At 37.7% G+C, this 18556-nt stretch overlaps 1 protein-coding gene across 1 annotated transcript in view; it reads right to left on the reverse strand.

The window, feature by feature from the left end:
• Rit2 (Ras like without CAAX 2) overlaps nt 1-18556 on the reverse strand; it is a 334685-nt gene that overhangs the window by 158980 nt on the left and 157149 nt on the right. Inside the window, exon 4 of the mRNA XM_031365205.1 lies at nt 17860-18051. Coding sequence (XP_031221065.1) covers nt 17860-18051 — 192 coding nt within the window. The remainder of the gene's footprint in view (nt 1-17859; nt 18052-18556) is intronic.

Genomic DNA, 18556 nt, shown 5'->3' on the forward strand with positions numbered 1-18556 from the left:
AACTCCATCTCCATTATGCACCGTGAACAAAATTAATAGATAAATGTTGGATGATTAAACATTTGTCAAAATCAAAACTCAAATGGTTCTAGGTTAAAATATAGAATATCTCAGTGGCTTCAAGAGGAGTTGAGATTTAAAATCCAGTAATATCTACAACATAGAATGTCATTTATTAGAAACTTAAAACTTAAACATACAATGGGATGGAGTTAAGAATCTTTATAGTAACAAGAAGTAGCTTTAGTTCTTTTTTTTTTTTTTTTTTTGGTTTTTCCAAGACAGGGTTTCTCTGTGTAGCCCTGGCTGTCCCGGAACTCACTCTGTAGACCAGGCTGGCCTTGAACTCAAAAATCCACCTGTCCCTGCCTCCCAAGTGCTGGGATTAATGGTGTGTGCCACCACCGCCCAGCTTAGCTTTAGTTCTTAATTTGGGGAGAATTATGGTGAACCCAAAGAAGAAAAACAGAGATTGGGAAAACAATAGGAGTTAGAGTTGAGGGAGTCTGTGGTCTGAGAAGCATCCGCAAGCAAAAGCTGAAGAGAATGTTTCATTTTAGTGTGCGTTGTGTTAGTGTATACAAGAGGCATTAATTCTAGTGGGATTAAGTAAAGGGCACATAGCTGAATAATATATTTAGCCTGTTCTTTAAATGAACAATTTACAAGAATGGTCACCAATGTTGCTCCACCTAGTTGTTAATAAGGAAAAAGAAAAACAAAAGAGAGAAAAAAATCAAAATTATCAGTCTAGAAAATAACCCAAATATAGCAATTCAGACACAGAAAGATAAACTTTATGTCTTAAAGGATATGAACACCAGTAACGGTTTTTAATATTCTATAAAACTAAAGCTCCACATGTCTCTCATGTGCTTCATGTCTCTTTCAGCCATGTTCACTAGGGCAATTCTAGTGCATAGTTTGAAGAGATGAAAAGAAAAATGATAACATTTCTGATAGTGTTGGGCATTGCAGGAAACACATTATTGTTAGTCAATAGAATTAATAACTATAAAGGTTTTGTTTTGGTTTGGTTTGTTTTGGTTTGGTTTGGTTTTTCAAGACAGGGTTTCTCTCTATAGCCCTAGCTGTCCTTGAGCTCACTGTGTAGACCAGGCTGGCCTTGAACTCAGAAATCCCCTGCCTCTGCCTCCCAAGTGCTAGGATTAAAGGCGTGTGCCACCACTGCCCGGGCTAAAGGTTGTTTAGAGTATTATACTAGTCAATAAAATTAAGAAGATAAATTTACATATGATATGACTATTAAAATCACAACACTCTGCTTGTTAACATTCTTGTGTTCTGTGGATCGTGTCCTAGGTGTTCTGTATTTTTTGGCTTATATCCACTTATTAGTGAGTACATACCACACATGTCCTTTTGGGTCTGAGTTACCTCACTCAGGAAGATATTTTCTAGTTCCATTTGTCTGCAAAACTCATTATGTCCTCATTCTTAATAGCTGAATAGTATTCCATTGTGTAAGTGAACCACCTTTTCTGTATTCAGTCTTCTGTTGTGGGATATGTGGGTTGTTTCCAGCTTCTGCCTCTCACAGATAAAGTTGCTGTGAACATAGTGGAAGATGAGTCCCTATGGAATGGTGGAGCATCTTTTGGGTATATGCCCAAGAGAGTGTAGCTGGTTCTTCAGGTAAAACTATTTCCAATTATCTGAGGAACCTCCAGATTGATTTCCAGAGTGGTTGTGCCAGTTTGCAATCCCACCAGCAATGGGAAAGTGTTCTTTCTCCACATCCTCACCAACATGTGCTGTCACCTAAGTTTTTTTTATCTTAGCCATTCTGATTGGTATAAGGTGGAATCTCAGGGTCATTTTGGTTTACATTTCCCTGATCACTAAGGCCTTTGAACATTTCTTTAAGTGCTTCTCAGCCATTCAAGTTTCCTTTGTTGTGAATTCGCTGTTTAGCTCTATATTCCATTTTTTTATTGGGTTATTTGGTTTTTGGAGGTTAGCTTCTTGAGTTCGTCATAAATTTTGGCTGTTAACCCTTTATCAGATATGGTATTAGTGAAGTTTTTCCCAATTTTAGGTTACAAACTTGTCCTATTGACTATGTCCTGTGCCTTATATAAGCTTTTCAGTTTCATTAGGTCCCATTTATCAATTTATCAAGCTCAAGCTCCGAGCTATTGGAGCTCTGTTCAGGGAAATTTCCCCCACTTCATGCCAATGAGTTTAAGGATCTTTCCCACTTTTACTTCTATTAGATTCAGTGTATCTGGTTTTATGTGGAGGTCCATGATCTACTTTGACTTAAGCTTTGTCCAAGGTGAAAATACGGATCTATCTTCATTTTTCTACATATAGACTGCCAATTAGACAAGCACCACTTATTGAAAATGATTTCTTTTATTCATTGTATATATTTTTGGCTTCTTTGTCAAAGATCAAGTGTCCCTAAGTGTGTGGGTTTATTTCTGGGTCTTCAATTCTATTCCATTAATCAACCTGTCTGTCTCTGTTCCAATACCATGCAGTTTTTATCACTATTTCTCTATATTAGCGCTTGAGGTCAGAGATGGTGATTTCCCCCAGAAATTCTTTTATTGTTAAGAACTGATTTTGCTATCCTGAGTTTTTTGTTTGTTTGTTTTTCCATATGAAATAGAGAATTGCTCTTTGCATGTCTGTGAAGAATTGTGTTGGGATTTTCATAGGGATTGCATTGAATCTGTAGATAGCTTTTAGTAGGATGGCCATTTTTACTGTGTTTGTTTGTTTTTGTTTTTCAAGACAGGGTTTCTCTGTGCAACCCTGGCTGTCCTGGAACTCACTCTGTAGACCAGGCTGGCCTTGAACTCAGAAATCTGTCTGCCTCTGCCTCCCAAGTGCTGAGATTAAAGGTGTGCACCACCAGTGATCAGCCAATTTTACTACCAATTCGTTAGCATGGGAGATCTCTCCATTTTCTGTGGTCTTACACCTGCCCAGAATTGTTCCTGTCTAAAAGAACTACAGGTACAAAAATGATGAAGACTGATGGAAAGGAGATTCAGTGACCCGTCCAACGTGGTATCCATTTCAAAGGGAGGCTAAGGCCTGACACTATTACTGATTCTATGGTGTGCTTACAGACAGGAGCCTGCCATGGCTGTCCTCTGAGAGGCCCAACAAGCAGCTGACTGAAACAGACACAGATACTTATACCTGGACTGAAGTTGGAGGACCCCTGAAGTTGAATTAGTGAAAGGATGGAAGGAGCTGAGGGGAACAGTGACCCCATAGGAAAACCAGGAGTATCAACTAACTTGGACCCCTGAGATCTCTCACATACTGAGCCACCAAAACAGGCAGCTTACAGGAGCTGGTCCTGGGCCCCTAACACATATACAGTAAAGGACTGCCTGGTCTGGCCTCAGTGGGAAAAGAGGTGCCTAACCCTCAGTAGACTTGATGCCCCAGGGAGTGGGGAGGCATGGCATGGGTGGTGGGACATTCTCTAGGAGACAGGGGGAAGGAGGAATAGGATGAGGAACTGTGGGAGGACAGAAATAAAAAGTAATAAAAAAATGGGGAAAAAAACATTACATTCTGTCAACATACATTTGTATAAAAACATACCTCACCTTTGTAACTGCACACATGAATATATGTTTATATATTCCATATGGTGTATTTAAGTTAATTTACAGAGCAGAAAAAAAAGTCCTTATTACTTTTCAATATAAAAATTAGTGATTAGAGAAAATATATATTTGTAAAATATATACAATTGATTACTTCTCTTTCAAATGCCCCAGAATCAAGTGCCGATACAAACTTGGTAAAACATACCTCCCATCAGGCTCAGACAGGCTTTAGCAAACCTGGAAATAGAGGCTGATGAGAAAAGAGAACCTGTGTTTATAAGCAATATATTTTCCCTTTTCAGAAATAAAGATTAAATAAATTAATTAAATATAAATACCTGCTCATTCATATCTTTCTCCTAAAGAGTTTCATTTTACACTGTTTCTAGGATTGCCTGTTTGTATTCCAATACAGAATGCTAGATTTCAGTAAGCAGGGAGTATGTAGTGGTTTTAACAAAGATTGACTTCATAGGCTCATATATTTGACCACTTGGTCCTCAGGAAGTGGTACTACTTGAGAGGGACTAGGGGTGTGGTCTTGTTGGAGTGGATGTGGTCTTGCTGGAGTAGGTGTGGTCTTCTTGGAGGGGGTGTGTCCCTGAGGATGGCCTTTGGGTTTTCAAAAGCCCAAGCCAGTACCAGTGTCTCTCTCTTTCTGCTGCCTGGAGAACTAGATGTAGAATTCTGAGCTACTTCTCCAGTCCATGTTTGCCTGCATTCTGTCATGTTCTCTATCATGGTGTCAATGGACTAAACTTCTGACACCTTAAGCAAGCCCCAGTTAAGTGCTTTCCTATATAAGAGTTGCCGTGGTTCTGGTGTTTGCACAGCACTAGAATACTGACTAAGTCCTCAGTTAGCAGCAGGAGTTGTGTATTGCAGTGTCAGGCCTTGCTATGCTTCTTGTTAAAAGAATGTGGACTTTAGATTAGGAAAGCAGTTGGAACTTCTAAGTGGGCCTTAATAAGCCATACTCTTAGGGGCAAGAAAGACAGTGCTGAGCGCTATTTAACTGTGGGACCCAACTCAAGAAGTTTCAGAGAAGAAAAATACTACTATGTGGTCTAGTGATTGTTCTTGGGATACTTGGTGAAAAATGTACCTGCTTTCAAGCTTTCCTCAATAAATTGGCCCGAGATTAAATTGAAGAGTTTTGGATTAACAGTGTTAGGGAAGATTTTAAGACAGCCTATTATTAACTTTGTTGTGTGGTTATTAGTGGCCATGGCCACTTTCACGCAGATCTGTAATGAAAATGAGCGAGATGAGCAAGGAAATATGCAAGATGCACATAGAGTTGGAGGTGAAAAGGAGCCACAGGAAATATAAAGGAGCTGAATTCAGTGCTCAAGGAGCTAAAGAGTTAAAGAGAAACCTGATCGTAAGTGGAGCTAAGGGAGTAGTAACTTAGCAGAAAGACCCCATCCAGTTAAGCTTTCCATTGGTGAAAAAGAATTAAAGAAAATTTTATGTAATGATGGATACCATGGAAAACAGCAAGCTGATGAAAATGTATTAAAACGAAGGAGCCACATTCCAACCCCAGAAAGCAGTCAAACTTCACACATTCAGCTACATGGTTCTGGCTTTGGAGTCAAGGATACAAGAAAGAGGTGGAAGAATCTCCCTCCATGACTAAGAAAGCCAATGAAACCAGGCATGTGTCAGGGGAATCACTGCATGAAGGTCCTTAGAAGCCATTGAGAGAAGCTGTGAAAGTGAAGCCTGGATTTTGTTGAAGATCAGAAGATGTGGAAGATCCCAGAGTCACAGGAAACCTACCACTGAGAGTTGATGACAGAGAATGGAGTATGCTCAAGAGATGGAAGTGTGTTGCAGGTAAGAAAGCTGTAAGGATTGAAGATCTGAAGAGCCCTTTATCATTAGACATGGAGATGCTTGGTTTGGTGTTTTACCAATGGGTTTTTGGTCGAGTAAGCCTTACTTACTCCCTATTTAAATGGTAGTCTATATTCTGTGCCAATGTGTGTTAGAAGTGTGTGTTCAGGTTTTGATTTTGACTGTACACTGTTTAGAGTTAATGATTGCTTTGGGTGTCAGAAGTGACTTTGAACTTTGGACTTTTGAATAATATTGAGACTTTAATAGACTATGGGGATTTTGAAGTTGAAATAAATCCATATTTGCATTATGGTATAGCTACAAACCTATGGAGGCCAGAGAGTGGAATGTGATGTTTGAATAAGAATGGCTATAATAATCTCATATGTTTGAAATCATTGTCTTCAGAAAGTGGCACTATTTGGAAAAGATTAGTGGGTGTGGCCTTGTTGGAATAGGTGTGATCTTCTTGGAGGAAGTGTATCATTGGGGGTAGGCTTTGAAATTTTAAAATTCCAATCCAGTCCCAGTCTCTCTTTTCCTGCTGGCTTCAGATACAGATGTAGAACTTTCAGCTACTTCCCTTGCATGTCTGCCTGCATAATGCCATGCTTCCACCATGATGACAATGGAATAAACCTCTAAAACTGTAGGCAAGCTCCAATTAAATGATGTTCTTTATAGGAGTTGCCATAGTCATGGTGTCTCTTCACAGCAATAAAACAATAACTAAGACTGGAAGCATGTGTTCTATTGAGGGTGACGACCAGACTGTATTGACTTTTCTTTCCCTCAAAACAAAGTCATTTTAATATCTCTTTTAATGTCTCATTTCCATATAGAGACAATATCATATGTGCAGTAAATGAGAATTATAAAAAAATGCTAAAATGAAATTACCTCAATATTATTACTAACTGGCTTCTATAAGAAATATCAGTCCCCTGATTATAAAAAAATGATCTCATTTTTTTCTAATTTAAATAAACCTGAGATAAAAGAGAAGCTAAGTCTTAAGCAGCGGCATGTAATAAGTAAGCCAATCCAGTAAAGCCAGTGTGGTTGTTGATGACAGGACTATTGGCTCCCACAGCTCCAAGATGATTCCCCTAACGACAGCCATGACAACTGCACAACAGACTGCATCACTCACTGTTGTGTGTGCAACACTGAATTTCAAGTCTTGTTTGCCTACCCTAGAGTATGTTTCATTGTTACAAGAGTAGTCTTATTTTCTCTACTAAGAGAACTGCTAATAGAAATAATTCATCTTTCCCAAATATTTCTAGTTTCTCTAACCAAAATATTATTGCTCTTGCATTCACCACATCTTACCATCAATAGAGTCAGGCATCTTGGAATTTCTTTCTGGGTCTCTTTCTCTGTTTCTATGTCTGTCTCTGTCTCTGTGTCTTTCTGTCTCTCTCTCTCTCTCTGTTTCTCTCTGTGTGTCTCTGTCTCTGTCTCTGTCTCTGTCTTTCTGTCTTTCTTTTTCTCTCTCATTCAGGGTCAACACTGTGTGGCTTATAACTCACATAAGCCCTGTGCCTTATCTTGCTTTAGCACTGGAATTATAGGCAAGTGTCTCCATGCCCTGCTGCCATTCCTTTGCTTTTGTCTTTTCTTAGTGTGAAGCTACTCAATGGGGTCACTATCTCAAATGTTTTTGTTTCTTTTCCTACTTCAATTTGTTTCTTAAGACATGAGGGAGAAAGGAAAATTGCTGTCTGTTTCTTCAGTTTTAAATATCTTTCTTCATAAAGGATTTTCCCTGATTTTATATAAATAATTCTTCTTAATTACTTGAATAACCCACCTGTGAAGTCACATGCATAAACAGAAGGACATAGTGTGAAATGTGCCCAAGGAAAGGGAGCTAGTGATGGAAAGTGCTTAGATAAAGAACTTAACAATTCCTCAAGTCAAGGACAGAAGGAAGGCTTAATATGGTTGTTTACAAGTACAGGAAACAGTGACATAGCTGGAATTATGGCCTGAGCCATGCTTTGATAGGACACTGGAATATACCCAACACTCCTGAAGGGGTTGAAGGATAAATTTTAATTATTATTAGGCATTTAGAAAAAATTGAACATAACTCAAGCAGAAACCCACCAAGCAGATGGTAAGAATCTACTGCAACCTTGACCTCACCTTTCTGTGACCAACCTAACAGTTCTCCATTTTGACCTCCAAGGAAGTCCAAACTTCCTCCCTATTTCTTCTAACGGGTTGTCCATAGATTCCCGACTCTCAACCAGAATAGTGGTTTTCAGGGCCTGTGTTCTAATGCACTAAGCTCACAAGTTTTGTAAAACAATACTTGAAATTAAATCGTACTTATCCACAATTAATTCCATGTTCAAGTTGAAAGAGCTAGCTAGATATATGTATAAGCCTTATAAGATTTAACCATGGTAGCAGAATAAGTTGGCCAAAGAATGTAATAGGAAGTTGGACAAAGCAACATGGAAGCAGCTACAACTAGAGGTAGGGAAGTCAGTACCAAAGGAGAATGGAGAATGGGGGACAATTAACATTCAAGGAGCCATTTTATATTTACCTAGGGTTATACATATATACACACACATATAATATATATTTGAAAGGAAGTTAAGCCACTTGGGATGACGATGCTCCTCACAAGAATACTACACTAGCAAAAATCCTTTTACTAAGCATGACAAGTTTCTTTTAGAATGGTTTGTCAGAGTAATCTAAGTAACTCCAAAAAGTACAAAGAATAACTGGAGCACTTGGTTATGTCTCAAGAGCTGAGGTTCTGTGCCAATATCTGAAGACCCCATATTCTTAGGACCTAGGATTCAAATGACCTGAGCTGGATCTGATGTGAGGGCATTGTCCCTGCAGTCCAGCTCCCATGGTTCCAGAAATTATTCTGCAAACTGACAAGGAAGAGAAGCAATTAAACAATCTTACATAGCTGCTACACCTATAAGCCATGACAATTATCAGCATGGCAAATGATGAATAAGAGAGCAAGAAGTGGCGTTCACATATCAGTAGCATATGATATTACTAGCATGGGAATGATACCATCTATATATCAATATCTATCTAGTTAGACTTGATGCCCACTCAACAGGAGGGAAATCATGCCTGGTACTGGAGAACTTGCCAATGTTAGTGAAGTAGAAAAGAATCTACTGCCACCACTTTGCAAAGAAATGAATAGTTCCTTACTACATGCTAAATCTTGTCCTTAGACTCACAGCTAAGTGTAACTACCACCCCTCATCAAAGATGACTATCCTTAAAACAAATAGAATTAATCATGAAAAACCACAACTGTACACAATGAAGATCAGTAAATTGCAGAGAGCCCAGCCACAGTTGATACATCTATATCACAGCTTCTGCATATATGATTCAGGGAACATCTTTTAAGAGGGAGTGAATTCTCAGAGCCAGAACTACAGAAAATCTGTTGTGAAACAGTCTGTTCTTCAAATCACTGAATAAACAGGTCTGGGACAATGGCAACATCAATGACCAGTTAAAGTAGAAGGGGAAATTTCATGAGGTCCCACATTTAGACAAATAACTGTTTCATTTATATAATTTCATTCATAATGCCATTTGGTGTTGTGTAGTTGATGTACACATGTACATATTCATATTGTTTCTACTTCATAATGTCCATTACACTTTCAGATTCTCAAAGATACTGATTTTATCTCTATGTTCACCCTTGTATGTCCAGATTCCAAAGGTTATTGTTACTTATTGGTTGTTTGCTAATGATTTGATAAATAAATTAAGTAAAAATGAGAACAGAGGAATTGTAAGGGAAGGAAATATAATTCAGAAAGAGAAAGAGGGAAGAGAAAAAAGCATATTATTATAGAAGCTTATATAAAGTGTAGTATAAATATAATTATACCACATGAGGTGATACTAATAATCTTCCACAAACTAACAAAAATCCCAGTTCTATGCACAGCAAACTTCCTTCAAGTTACTGATTGGGTGGGGGAGTGCAAAATCCTAACAAAAGACTACAGATTATTGGCATCTCTCCTGTTCACTTCCCAGACCTTGACGATAAGACCTTGCTTCTGAAGATACCATACACTTGGAAGACAGGAACTGGAGAAGTCTACCTGGAACTTACTTGGAAGTCTTCTTTGTGAGGCCTCACTCTCATAGAACCTAGAGGTGCTAAACAAGCTGTCAAGGGAGAAGCAATCATACCTAGCCCAGCCCATCAGTAACCCAACAATAACTGGCCTGCAAGATGTCCCCAAAGATGCAATACTGGCAGTTTCATCTTAGCAGTAACCAACAATAGTAGGTTAAATGGAAGGTCCACACAATGAGAAGGAATTGATGCCTATACTTTAAACCTAGAAAACCACCCATGACCGGAAAGGTCATCAATACCAGAGGAGAACCTACCGCTGCTATTTTCCTAAACCAATATAATTTCTACCTGTATTCTAAATACCTAATCCATACTCAAAAATATTTGTAGCTCTCATCCCTCATGAAACAAGCTTCTTTTCGTAATTGACAATGACAAATGCAAAGGTCCATAACGGTCAGAATGCAAAGAACAACTGACCTGACCTTGGAACATCTAACCACAATTGAGAAATCTATAATACAACTCCTACATCTAGGGCACAGAGAATAGCCTGTGAATCTGGAGCCAGTCTAGTCTACACAGCGAGTTTCGGGACAGCCAAGAATACATGAAGATACTTTGTCTCAAACAATAAATATAATTAATTAATTAATGACAATAAAATAAATATAAAATATCATATTCAAAGTATGCACACATTTATTTGTTTGTTTATGTTGAAAGAAAAGTCAGAAAACTGATTAGATTCAGATTCTAATTCTAAATTCTATGAATTTGGATAAATTATGTAAAATTCTAAGCTTTGTTTCACTTTTCATATCAATTGAAGATAACACTCACATTTCAATAAATTAAATTAAAGAAAGAAAATGAAAATGTCATAAAATTGTAACTAGAGATAAATGAAATCATTAGTTAAATCCAAGTGTTTATCATGACAATAGAAATGCATTGTTCAACCTTTCATTTCCATTTAGAAAATTAACTCTCAATTTTGAAAATGAGCTTATTTTCATATTACACATTCTGGTGGATATCTGTATGTTTGTTTTCTCTTTAATGAAATGCATCTCCAATGCAGAAACTGCCTGAGAAGTTACTCTGAGAATATTTGACACATGTTTATGAGATATGTTAACCTCCCCACTCCCCACAAATCACGGGCTGCTCCTTGCAGTTTGAAACCCCTAGATCTAGTTCGTCTAACTTTTGCTTTTTTTCTATCATCCTAAAATAACTCTCACCATTCATCTTACTGTTTATCTCCATTTTCTTTTGAATGTTTGTCTCAAGCCTGCTGCAAATGCAGTTCTTATCTTTATCAATAACTATTGTATTCACTGGCTTCAAAATAACTTCTCTTTTGTTCTTCCTTTCTATGCATAGCTCCTAGGGACAAAGGTGTTGAGAAAGACTGGGTTTCTTATTTTCTTTCAGTATTCTCAAGCTATTGCTACTCTACCATGATAACTATGTATCTACAAAAATGTTATTTTCTCAGCATAGCCATCCCTAATGCCCAGAGATACAAATATTCAACTGTAAATTAAGAACAACACTTCTGGCATTATATACTAACTGAAAACTAAAGAAAGACTTCCTTGATGCCAAAACACCACTGTGAGCTGCCCAGCTATGGAAAGTAGTATCCCCTTACTTCGAGATTATTGTTACTCTTTCTTACAGTGTCATAACTGAAGGATTTACTGTGTTCTGTCTTGAGAATATGGCAGCTTGTAGACTGATGGAAAACTTTATCCTCCAAGTCTCTAAAACTTGTTTCATTCATAAACCATTTTTAGGCAGTTGGTTAAGCTTTCTCACAAATGGAAATTATCTTCTTTATCTCCCCAGTGTGATGAAAGATGATATTATATGGAGGAAGAAAATGTCAATAGAGGCTCGAGGACCTAATGCTGTCTTAGAGTCAGAAAGTCACAGAACAGTCTGGATGCAGAATTGGGCAAACTTAGTGTTCTCTTGTGTCCTAGACAAGGTCCTGGGCTTGACCCTTAACATCACACATAGAAAAAGGAATTTCACTAAACTTTGGAAAGATTTCTCCACTGCATGAAACAATCTTTCTTAACATCTGACTTGCATCTTCTTTTTCTTATTTTCCCCTCACTCTCTTTCTTCTTGCTTTGGCTAAATGTCTGATCCAGAGCCTGGAATACAAATATCTATTTACACTCAAATACTGCCCATTTTCACTCAAAGAATTATTCTTCTGATCCCCCTGTGACTACTTGCCAAAAAAATGCTGGTTTTTATTATCTGAGATTATTTTATTTTATTTTATTGTCCCCCATCCTTAATCTGGGGAAGCAAAAAGCAAAGCAATGAGTTCACTCATGACAGACCAGTCCTTGACAGGCCGACAGTACAGCAGTGAAATGTTAAATCAAAAAACATGAAGTTTAGCCCTTATCTTTAACTATGATATGAAATAGTGTAAATGCCAGGATTTCTAAAAGCTTCGGTTGACTCCTAGATAAAGAAACATCACACCACATGGGAGCTCACTTCATGATTATGGTACAGATTAAATATAATTAATGAATTCCAATGCTTAACTAAGTCATCAACAGCATCATTGGTACCAGAATAAATATTCCTGGAGAAAATAAAAAGCTCTTTCATTTTAACTCAAGCCTGGGAGTGGGGGGGAGCTTGACGCCCTTATCATCATTAATTACTTCTTTCATTCACCTTGATTTTTTAGTTGAAAGGCCTGAGGCTCACCAAAATACATTAGCAATATAAGCACCTACACAATTAAATAGGCAGCTTAAATTAGAAAAATTCTTCTGTTTCAACCTATTTCAAGGCTGACTGGGAAAAGAAATGCCGAGTGAAGAACTCATCACTGATCCCTCATTACTATACAACAGGTTCAGCCTATCTTTATACTGGATTTTTATTAGTTTATCATTGTTACTCTAGGAAGATTAATATGCCTTTTTTGAACTATAGTCTTGCTGTTGGCATCTTTGCTTTTAGATAAACATAGATAGATGGATAGATAGATAGATAGATAGATAGATAGATAGATAGATAGATAGATATACAGATAGATGATTGATAGATAACAGGTATCTGTGTGTATGTTTATATTTCAGATATAAAATACAAGAACAATTTTTCAAGCATCCATGTAGTATAGAATACACAGTCTTAGTTTTAATTTTCTTACTAGCTACCACAGCTTTGTGAAGTCGACTTTGGTCAATAGATTTATGGCTTTAATATTCTCATTCCTCAAATGCCTACCTTTCAGCAGCATAGGGCTGAAAGATGAAAATAAAGTGTAAATTGAAATCATATTGTAAAGAAAAACCCCCACTTTGCAATGTCCGGAATGGTCATTTCTATCACAAACACCACAGCCTGGAACCCAATTTCCACATCAGCACTTCATTATCAGAGACTTCAGTTTTGGAGACTTGGTGCAGAAGGACCTTTAAGAAGGTGGTAATTGCATTTTCATAGCTTTTGCTCTCTCTGTGACTATCACGTTTATTTGTCTTTATCTGAAAAGGAAGCCTGTGAAATCAGAATATGACTGTTTCCTTTGTTTAGTCACAGTGGTGGCTTCAGTGACCTCTCAAGTTTGTGATGTTGTGATACACTTTAGTGCTAACTGGGAAGGAGCAGCCAAATCTCCAGGGTGTGATGGATCCTCCTGATCCTGCTTCAAAAATAGATTTGAGACTTTAAACTAAGGTTTTCCTTTGAATCTAGAAAATCAGTGCCAAGGAAACATGGGAAAGTGAGTGTCACCAATATGTGGAATCATTCTGTGTAGCCATTCTATAAGGCATGGAGTGAAATTGTTTCCTAATGTTCTCACATTCTTAGCTTTCTTAGAGTCACTTAAAACTCCCCTGACTAACCCAGTCAGAGTCTTTTTTCTCCAGGAATTCTCAGTGTATGATAAGGACATGCAGTAGTCACTGATGGCGCAAGTGCTGCTTCCTAGTAACCACTAATGATGTAGGTATGATAGTCTCCCCTCATTCATCTTCCTAGAAGCCCTAAGGAAAGTATACTAGTTAGCTTTCTGTTCCTATGATAAATGCCAATAGCAATTTCAGGGAGAAAAGTCTTACTTGGCTTACAGGTTACAGTATGCCATTGAGGGAATGAACTCAAAGTAGAAACCTGGAGGCAGAAGCTGATGCAAAAAATTATGGATGGATTCTTACTGACTTGCTCCCCGTGGCTCCCCATGGCTTTCTCCTACTTCTTTCTCATACAGGTCCAAGACCACCTTCCCAAGACACTGTCCATAGTGGGTTGGGCCCTCTCAAATCATTCATTTATCAAGAAAATCTCTCACAGGGTTGCCTAGAGGTCAGTCTAATAGAGGCACTTTCTCAACTGAGGTTCCCTCTTCCCTGATGACCCTGTATTGTGTCAAAGGGACAAAAACTTAGCCATGACATCAATCAAAGGATTTCTACTCATCAGAGGAGTATCAGGAGATTCAGACATAGGTCTTTCTTCTTTTTTTTTTTTTTTTTTTTTTTTTTTTTTTTTTTTTTTGCAAATCAGGTGAGGATAGTCATAACAAGCCATAGAGATTAACATTTCCTCTTACAGAAATATAATTCTTTCATAGTACACAATTTAGCAGAAGCAGAATAGAGAAACAGCAACATGTTAGTTTACACAGAAGACATACAAGGATAGATTATACATTTATTTGAATAAGAATTGTCTCCATGAGCTCATATATTTGAATGTTTGTGTCCCAATTAGTGATACTGTTTGAGAAGCATTAGGAGCAATGGCCTTTGTTGGAGGAAATATTTCACTGAATATGGGCTTGAGGTTTCAAAAGTACAAACCATACCAGTCTCATTCCCAAAGGATGCTCCATTCTATCACAAGGACATTTGTTCAATGTACTATGTTCGTAGCTGCTTTATTCATAATAGCCAGAACTAGAAACAACCCAGATGTACCTCAACCAAAGAATGGATTTTTTTTAAAAAAAAAATATTCCATAGAGAAGTACTCAGCTATAATAATAATAATAACATCAACAACAACAACAATAATAATAATAACTGACAAATTTGCTGGAACTAAAAAAAAAAAATCATCCTGAGTGAGATAACCCAGAAACAGAAAGACAAGCATGATATAGACTCACTTATAAGTGGATAGTAGCTGTAAAATAAAGGAAAATCATGCTACAATACACAAACCCAGAGAGGCTAAGTAACAAGGAAGACTTAAAAAGATGGGGTGGGGGTAGATTTTTCTTGGAAGGAAAATTAGAATAGATTTAGAAGGTAGTATGAGAATGGGTAGGGATGAGAACAGGAGGGATTATGTGGGGCAATGGAAGGAGAGAATAATGGAAGGCATTTGGAGAATGAGGTAGAAACCTAATGCAATGGAAATCCCAAGAAATCTATGAGGACTACACTAGTGAACACACAGAGCTTGAACTGGCCATCCTTTATAACCAGGCAAGGCCTCAAATGGAAGCATTGGGATACCAACCCAGCTGCAAAACCTCTAACCTACAGTTTGCCATGCCTACAGGATGTGCTGGGACTGGAGACTTGCATAATTGTCATTAGAGAGACTTCATCCGAGCTAGAGAAAGGACCCGAGGAGCTGAAGGGTTTGCAGCCTCTTAGGATGAACAACAATATGAACTACCTAGTATGAGCTTCCAGGGACTAAAACTCCAACCAAAGAGTACACATGGTAGGACTCATGGTTCCAGATGCATATGTAACAGAGGATAACTTAGTCGGTCATCAATGGGAGGAGAGGCCCTTGGTCCTATGAAGGTTCTATGCCTCCGTATAGGAGAATGCCAGGGCCAGGATTCAGGAGAGGGTGGGTTGGTGAGCAGGGGTTGTTGGGGGGAAACAGGGTTTTGTTTTTGTTTTTTTCCAGAGGGGAAACCCAGAAAAGAGATATCATTTGAAATGTAAATAAAGAAAATATCTAATAAAAAAAGAGAGAGAGACTTTATCCAGCAGCTGATGGGAACAGATGTAGAGTCCCACAGCCAAATAATAGGTGGAGTCTATGGAGTCCTGCAGAGGAGGGAAAGGAAGGATTGGAGGAACTAAAGGGATCAAGGACACCACAGGAACATGGCCCAGAAAATCAACTGACCAGGACTCAAGTGGGCTCACAAAGATCAAGGAGCCTGTACTGGTCTCACCAAGGTTCTCCACATATGTTATGGATTGTGTAGCTTCATGTTCTTGTGGGATTCCTAAGAGTGGGAGCAGGAGATGTCTCTAACTCTTAAGCCTATCTCTGGGACCCTTTTCTTCCTACTGAGTTGCTTCCTCCAACCTTGGTATGAGAATATCTGCCTGGTCTTATTGTAGCTTGTTGCTGTATTTGGTTGATGTCCCTGGAAGGCCTGCTATTTTCTGAGGGGAAATAGAGGCAGAGTAAATCTGGGAAAAAGAGAAGTTCTGGGGAGAGACTGGGGGGGGATTGTAATCAGGATGTAATAATTAATAATAATAATAATAATAATAATAATAATAATAATAAAGTTGCCTTGGTTATTTTGTCTCCTCATAACAATTGAACAGTAACTAAGACAGCTTTTTAAAACAATAGTTAGCTTGTACCTTAAAAGGCTTAGATTCTGAAGTACAATATGAAATATAAAAAAGCCTTGCACTAAATAACTCTATTTCCATGTTAAGCAAAGCTTCAGAAACATTTGCTTTATGTGAGCTGTTTCCATTTTAAGAAATCTCTACACTTATTAAACATGAAAATTCAAATTCATAAGCTATAAATTAGAAAAAACTCTCTGTTTGCTTCAGTCACTAGTCCTACCTTAGAAAGAGGACTTATTAGTAACTTACAGTAGTAGTTGGTTTAAAAATTAATCACTAACAGGGATAACAGAAACTATTAAAAGCCATCTTTGCATTTAAAGATGGTATAAATAAAGATGAAGCATCCCAAATTATAACTAAGTAACCAAATTTAGAGGATTAGATTTACAAAAATTTGATTTGCATTGCAAGTTCCTTTCTGCAAACTAAGGCAGAGATGCAATCCTGTGGTAGCTTTCCTTGTCCCTGAAGAGATATCTGGGTTACAGTTTCCAGGTAGCCACCTCAGAGAGGGTGCCATTGCAGCCTCCACATCAGGTGACATCTAAGAAGTGGTATCTGACCCAATGAGAACATATTGTAATGAACTGTAGTAAATCTGGAAAACTTGTCATTCAAGATAGACGCATGCAGATTCAAATGCATGAGATACATAAATTACGGGAAAAAAACCTCTGTTTTCTTTAGTCACTATGTCTACCTTAGCAAAAGGTCTTATTACTAAGTCACAGTAGTAGCTGGCTTAAAAAATAACCAGTGACAAAAATAACAGAAACTATTAAAAGCCAGTTCACATTTAAAGATGGCATAAATAAAGATGAAGCATCCCAAATTACAAGTAAGTAACTCAGTTTAGAGAATTTACAAAACCTTGATTTGCATGCATATATATGTATTTGTATACATATATATATGTACAAATATATTTACATATGTATATATATATATATATAATCTTCTCAAGTTTGTTTGAAGAATACATGAAATTATTTGACTATCATGTGGCAGAGCATGCATAGCTTAGAAAATACTAACTGTATATGAGAATGCTTTCCCATTCAGTACAAGAGGGGATGTTTATCTATCACTGCATGAAAAAATGGCTTAGAGACATAGTGACTTAAATATGTTTGTTATGGATTCTGTAAGTCGGAAAACAAATACTGCTCAACTGTGAGACATTTACTGTTCCAAGTGGACTGGCTGAGATATCTTATATAATGAAATGGAGAAGGTGGCCGCTGGTGAAACATGCAAGACGCCTTTGCCTACATGCATGCTCCTTGGGAAGGACAGATCTAGCTTGGTGCACATAACTCATGGGTGTCGTGGAAACTCAAATGTGAGTCAAATTGAGTCTGGAACTCAAATGTGAGCATTTCAAGTGGAAAATGCAGAAGCTTCAGAATTTTGGAAATCAAACTCAGAAGTTCCACAGGCTCGTTTCTTTTATACACTGTTGTCTAAAGCAAATCTAACACCCCAGATTCAAGAATACAGAGAGAAGGGTGAAGCTGCTGTAAAGTAGCCTATAAGACAGGTTATAAAGAGGAAGAAAACATACTCTAAAGGAAAATATATGGATTTCTTAGGGGAAGATGAAGGTCATTAACTGAAACTTAGAACCACTCATATTTGACACCATGTATCCCTGGATGCAAAGACAAGCTAATATAAAATTTGCACTCACCTGACGGAATTGCTCCAAGTCAATTTTGTTACCCACTAGCACAAGGGGGATTTCATAGGTGTGACGGACTTGGAAAATAAGCTCCTTGAACTTGGCAGCCTCCTGGAATGACTGGCGGTCAGTGACAGAATAGCAGATGATGAAGCCTTCTCCCCCACGCATGTACTGCTCCCGCATGGCCGTGAACTCTGCCTGAAGGAGAGAAGAGTGATTGGGTAAGTTTTAGTTGAAGAGAGTGAATATGCAATTTAATGTATTCTAGTAAAATGTGAATATTTTAAATTTTTGAGTGTATTGATATTTGATTATAGAAGGTTCAATTTAAGAGCTCCTGGGCAGATATGGTAAATAACAAATTATATATATAACATTTGTTTTCAATATTTTAATGACTTCACTTCAGAAAATGAACCAATTTATGTACTGCAAACATTATAAGCCTTTGGGTTCATGTTAGATATGGTATTATATTAATATTTAAGTATTTTCTTACAGCCTCTGTTTTGAAACTTTTTTCTAGAAACCATTGAAGACATGCATGATCAAAGGAATCTGACTTTACTCTTCAAATAAGAGCATATTTATAGGAAATATCTGGCGCAAGTCCTCCAAAGGACCTGGGGAAATGAACTACTTTTCTATTCAAAAATATGAACACTGAAGCTAGAGATAGAGTGGAGATGAGTGCCTGTCTAAC

The sequence above is a fragment of the Mastomys coucha genome, unplaced genomic scaffold, assembly GCF_008632895.1.
Source record: "Mastomys coucha isolate ucsf_1 unplaced genomic scaffold, UCSF_Mcou_1 pScaffold13, whole genome shotgun sequence".
NCBI lineage: Eukaryota > Metazoa > Chordata > Mammalia > Rodentia > Muridae > Mastomys > Mastomys coucha.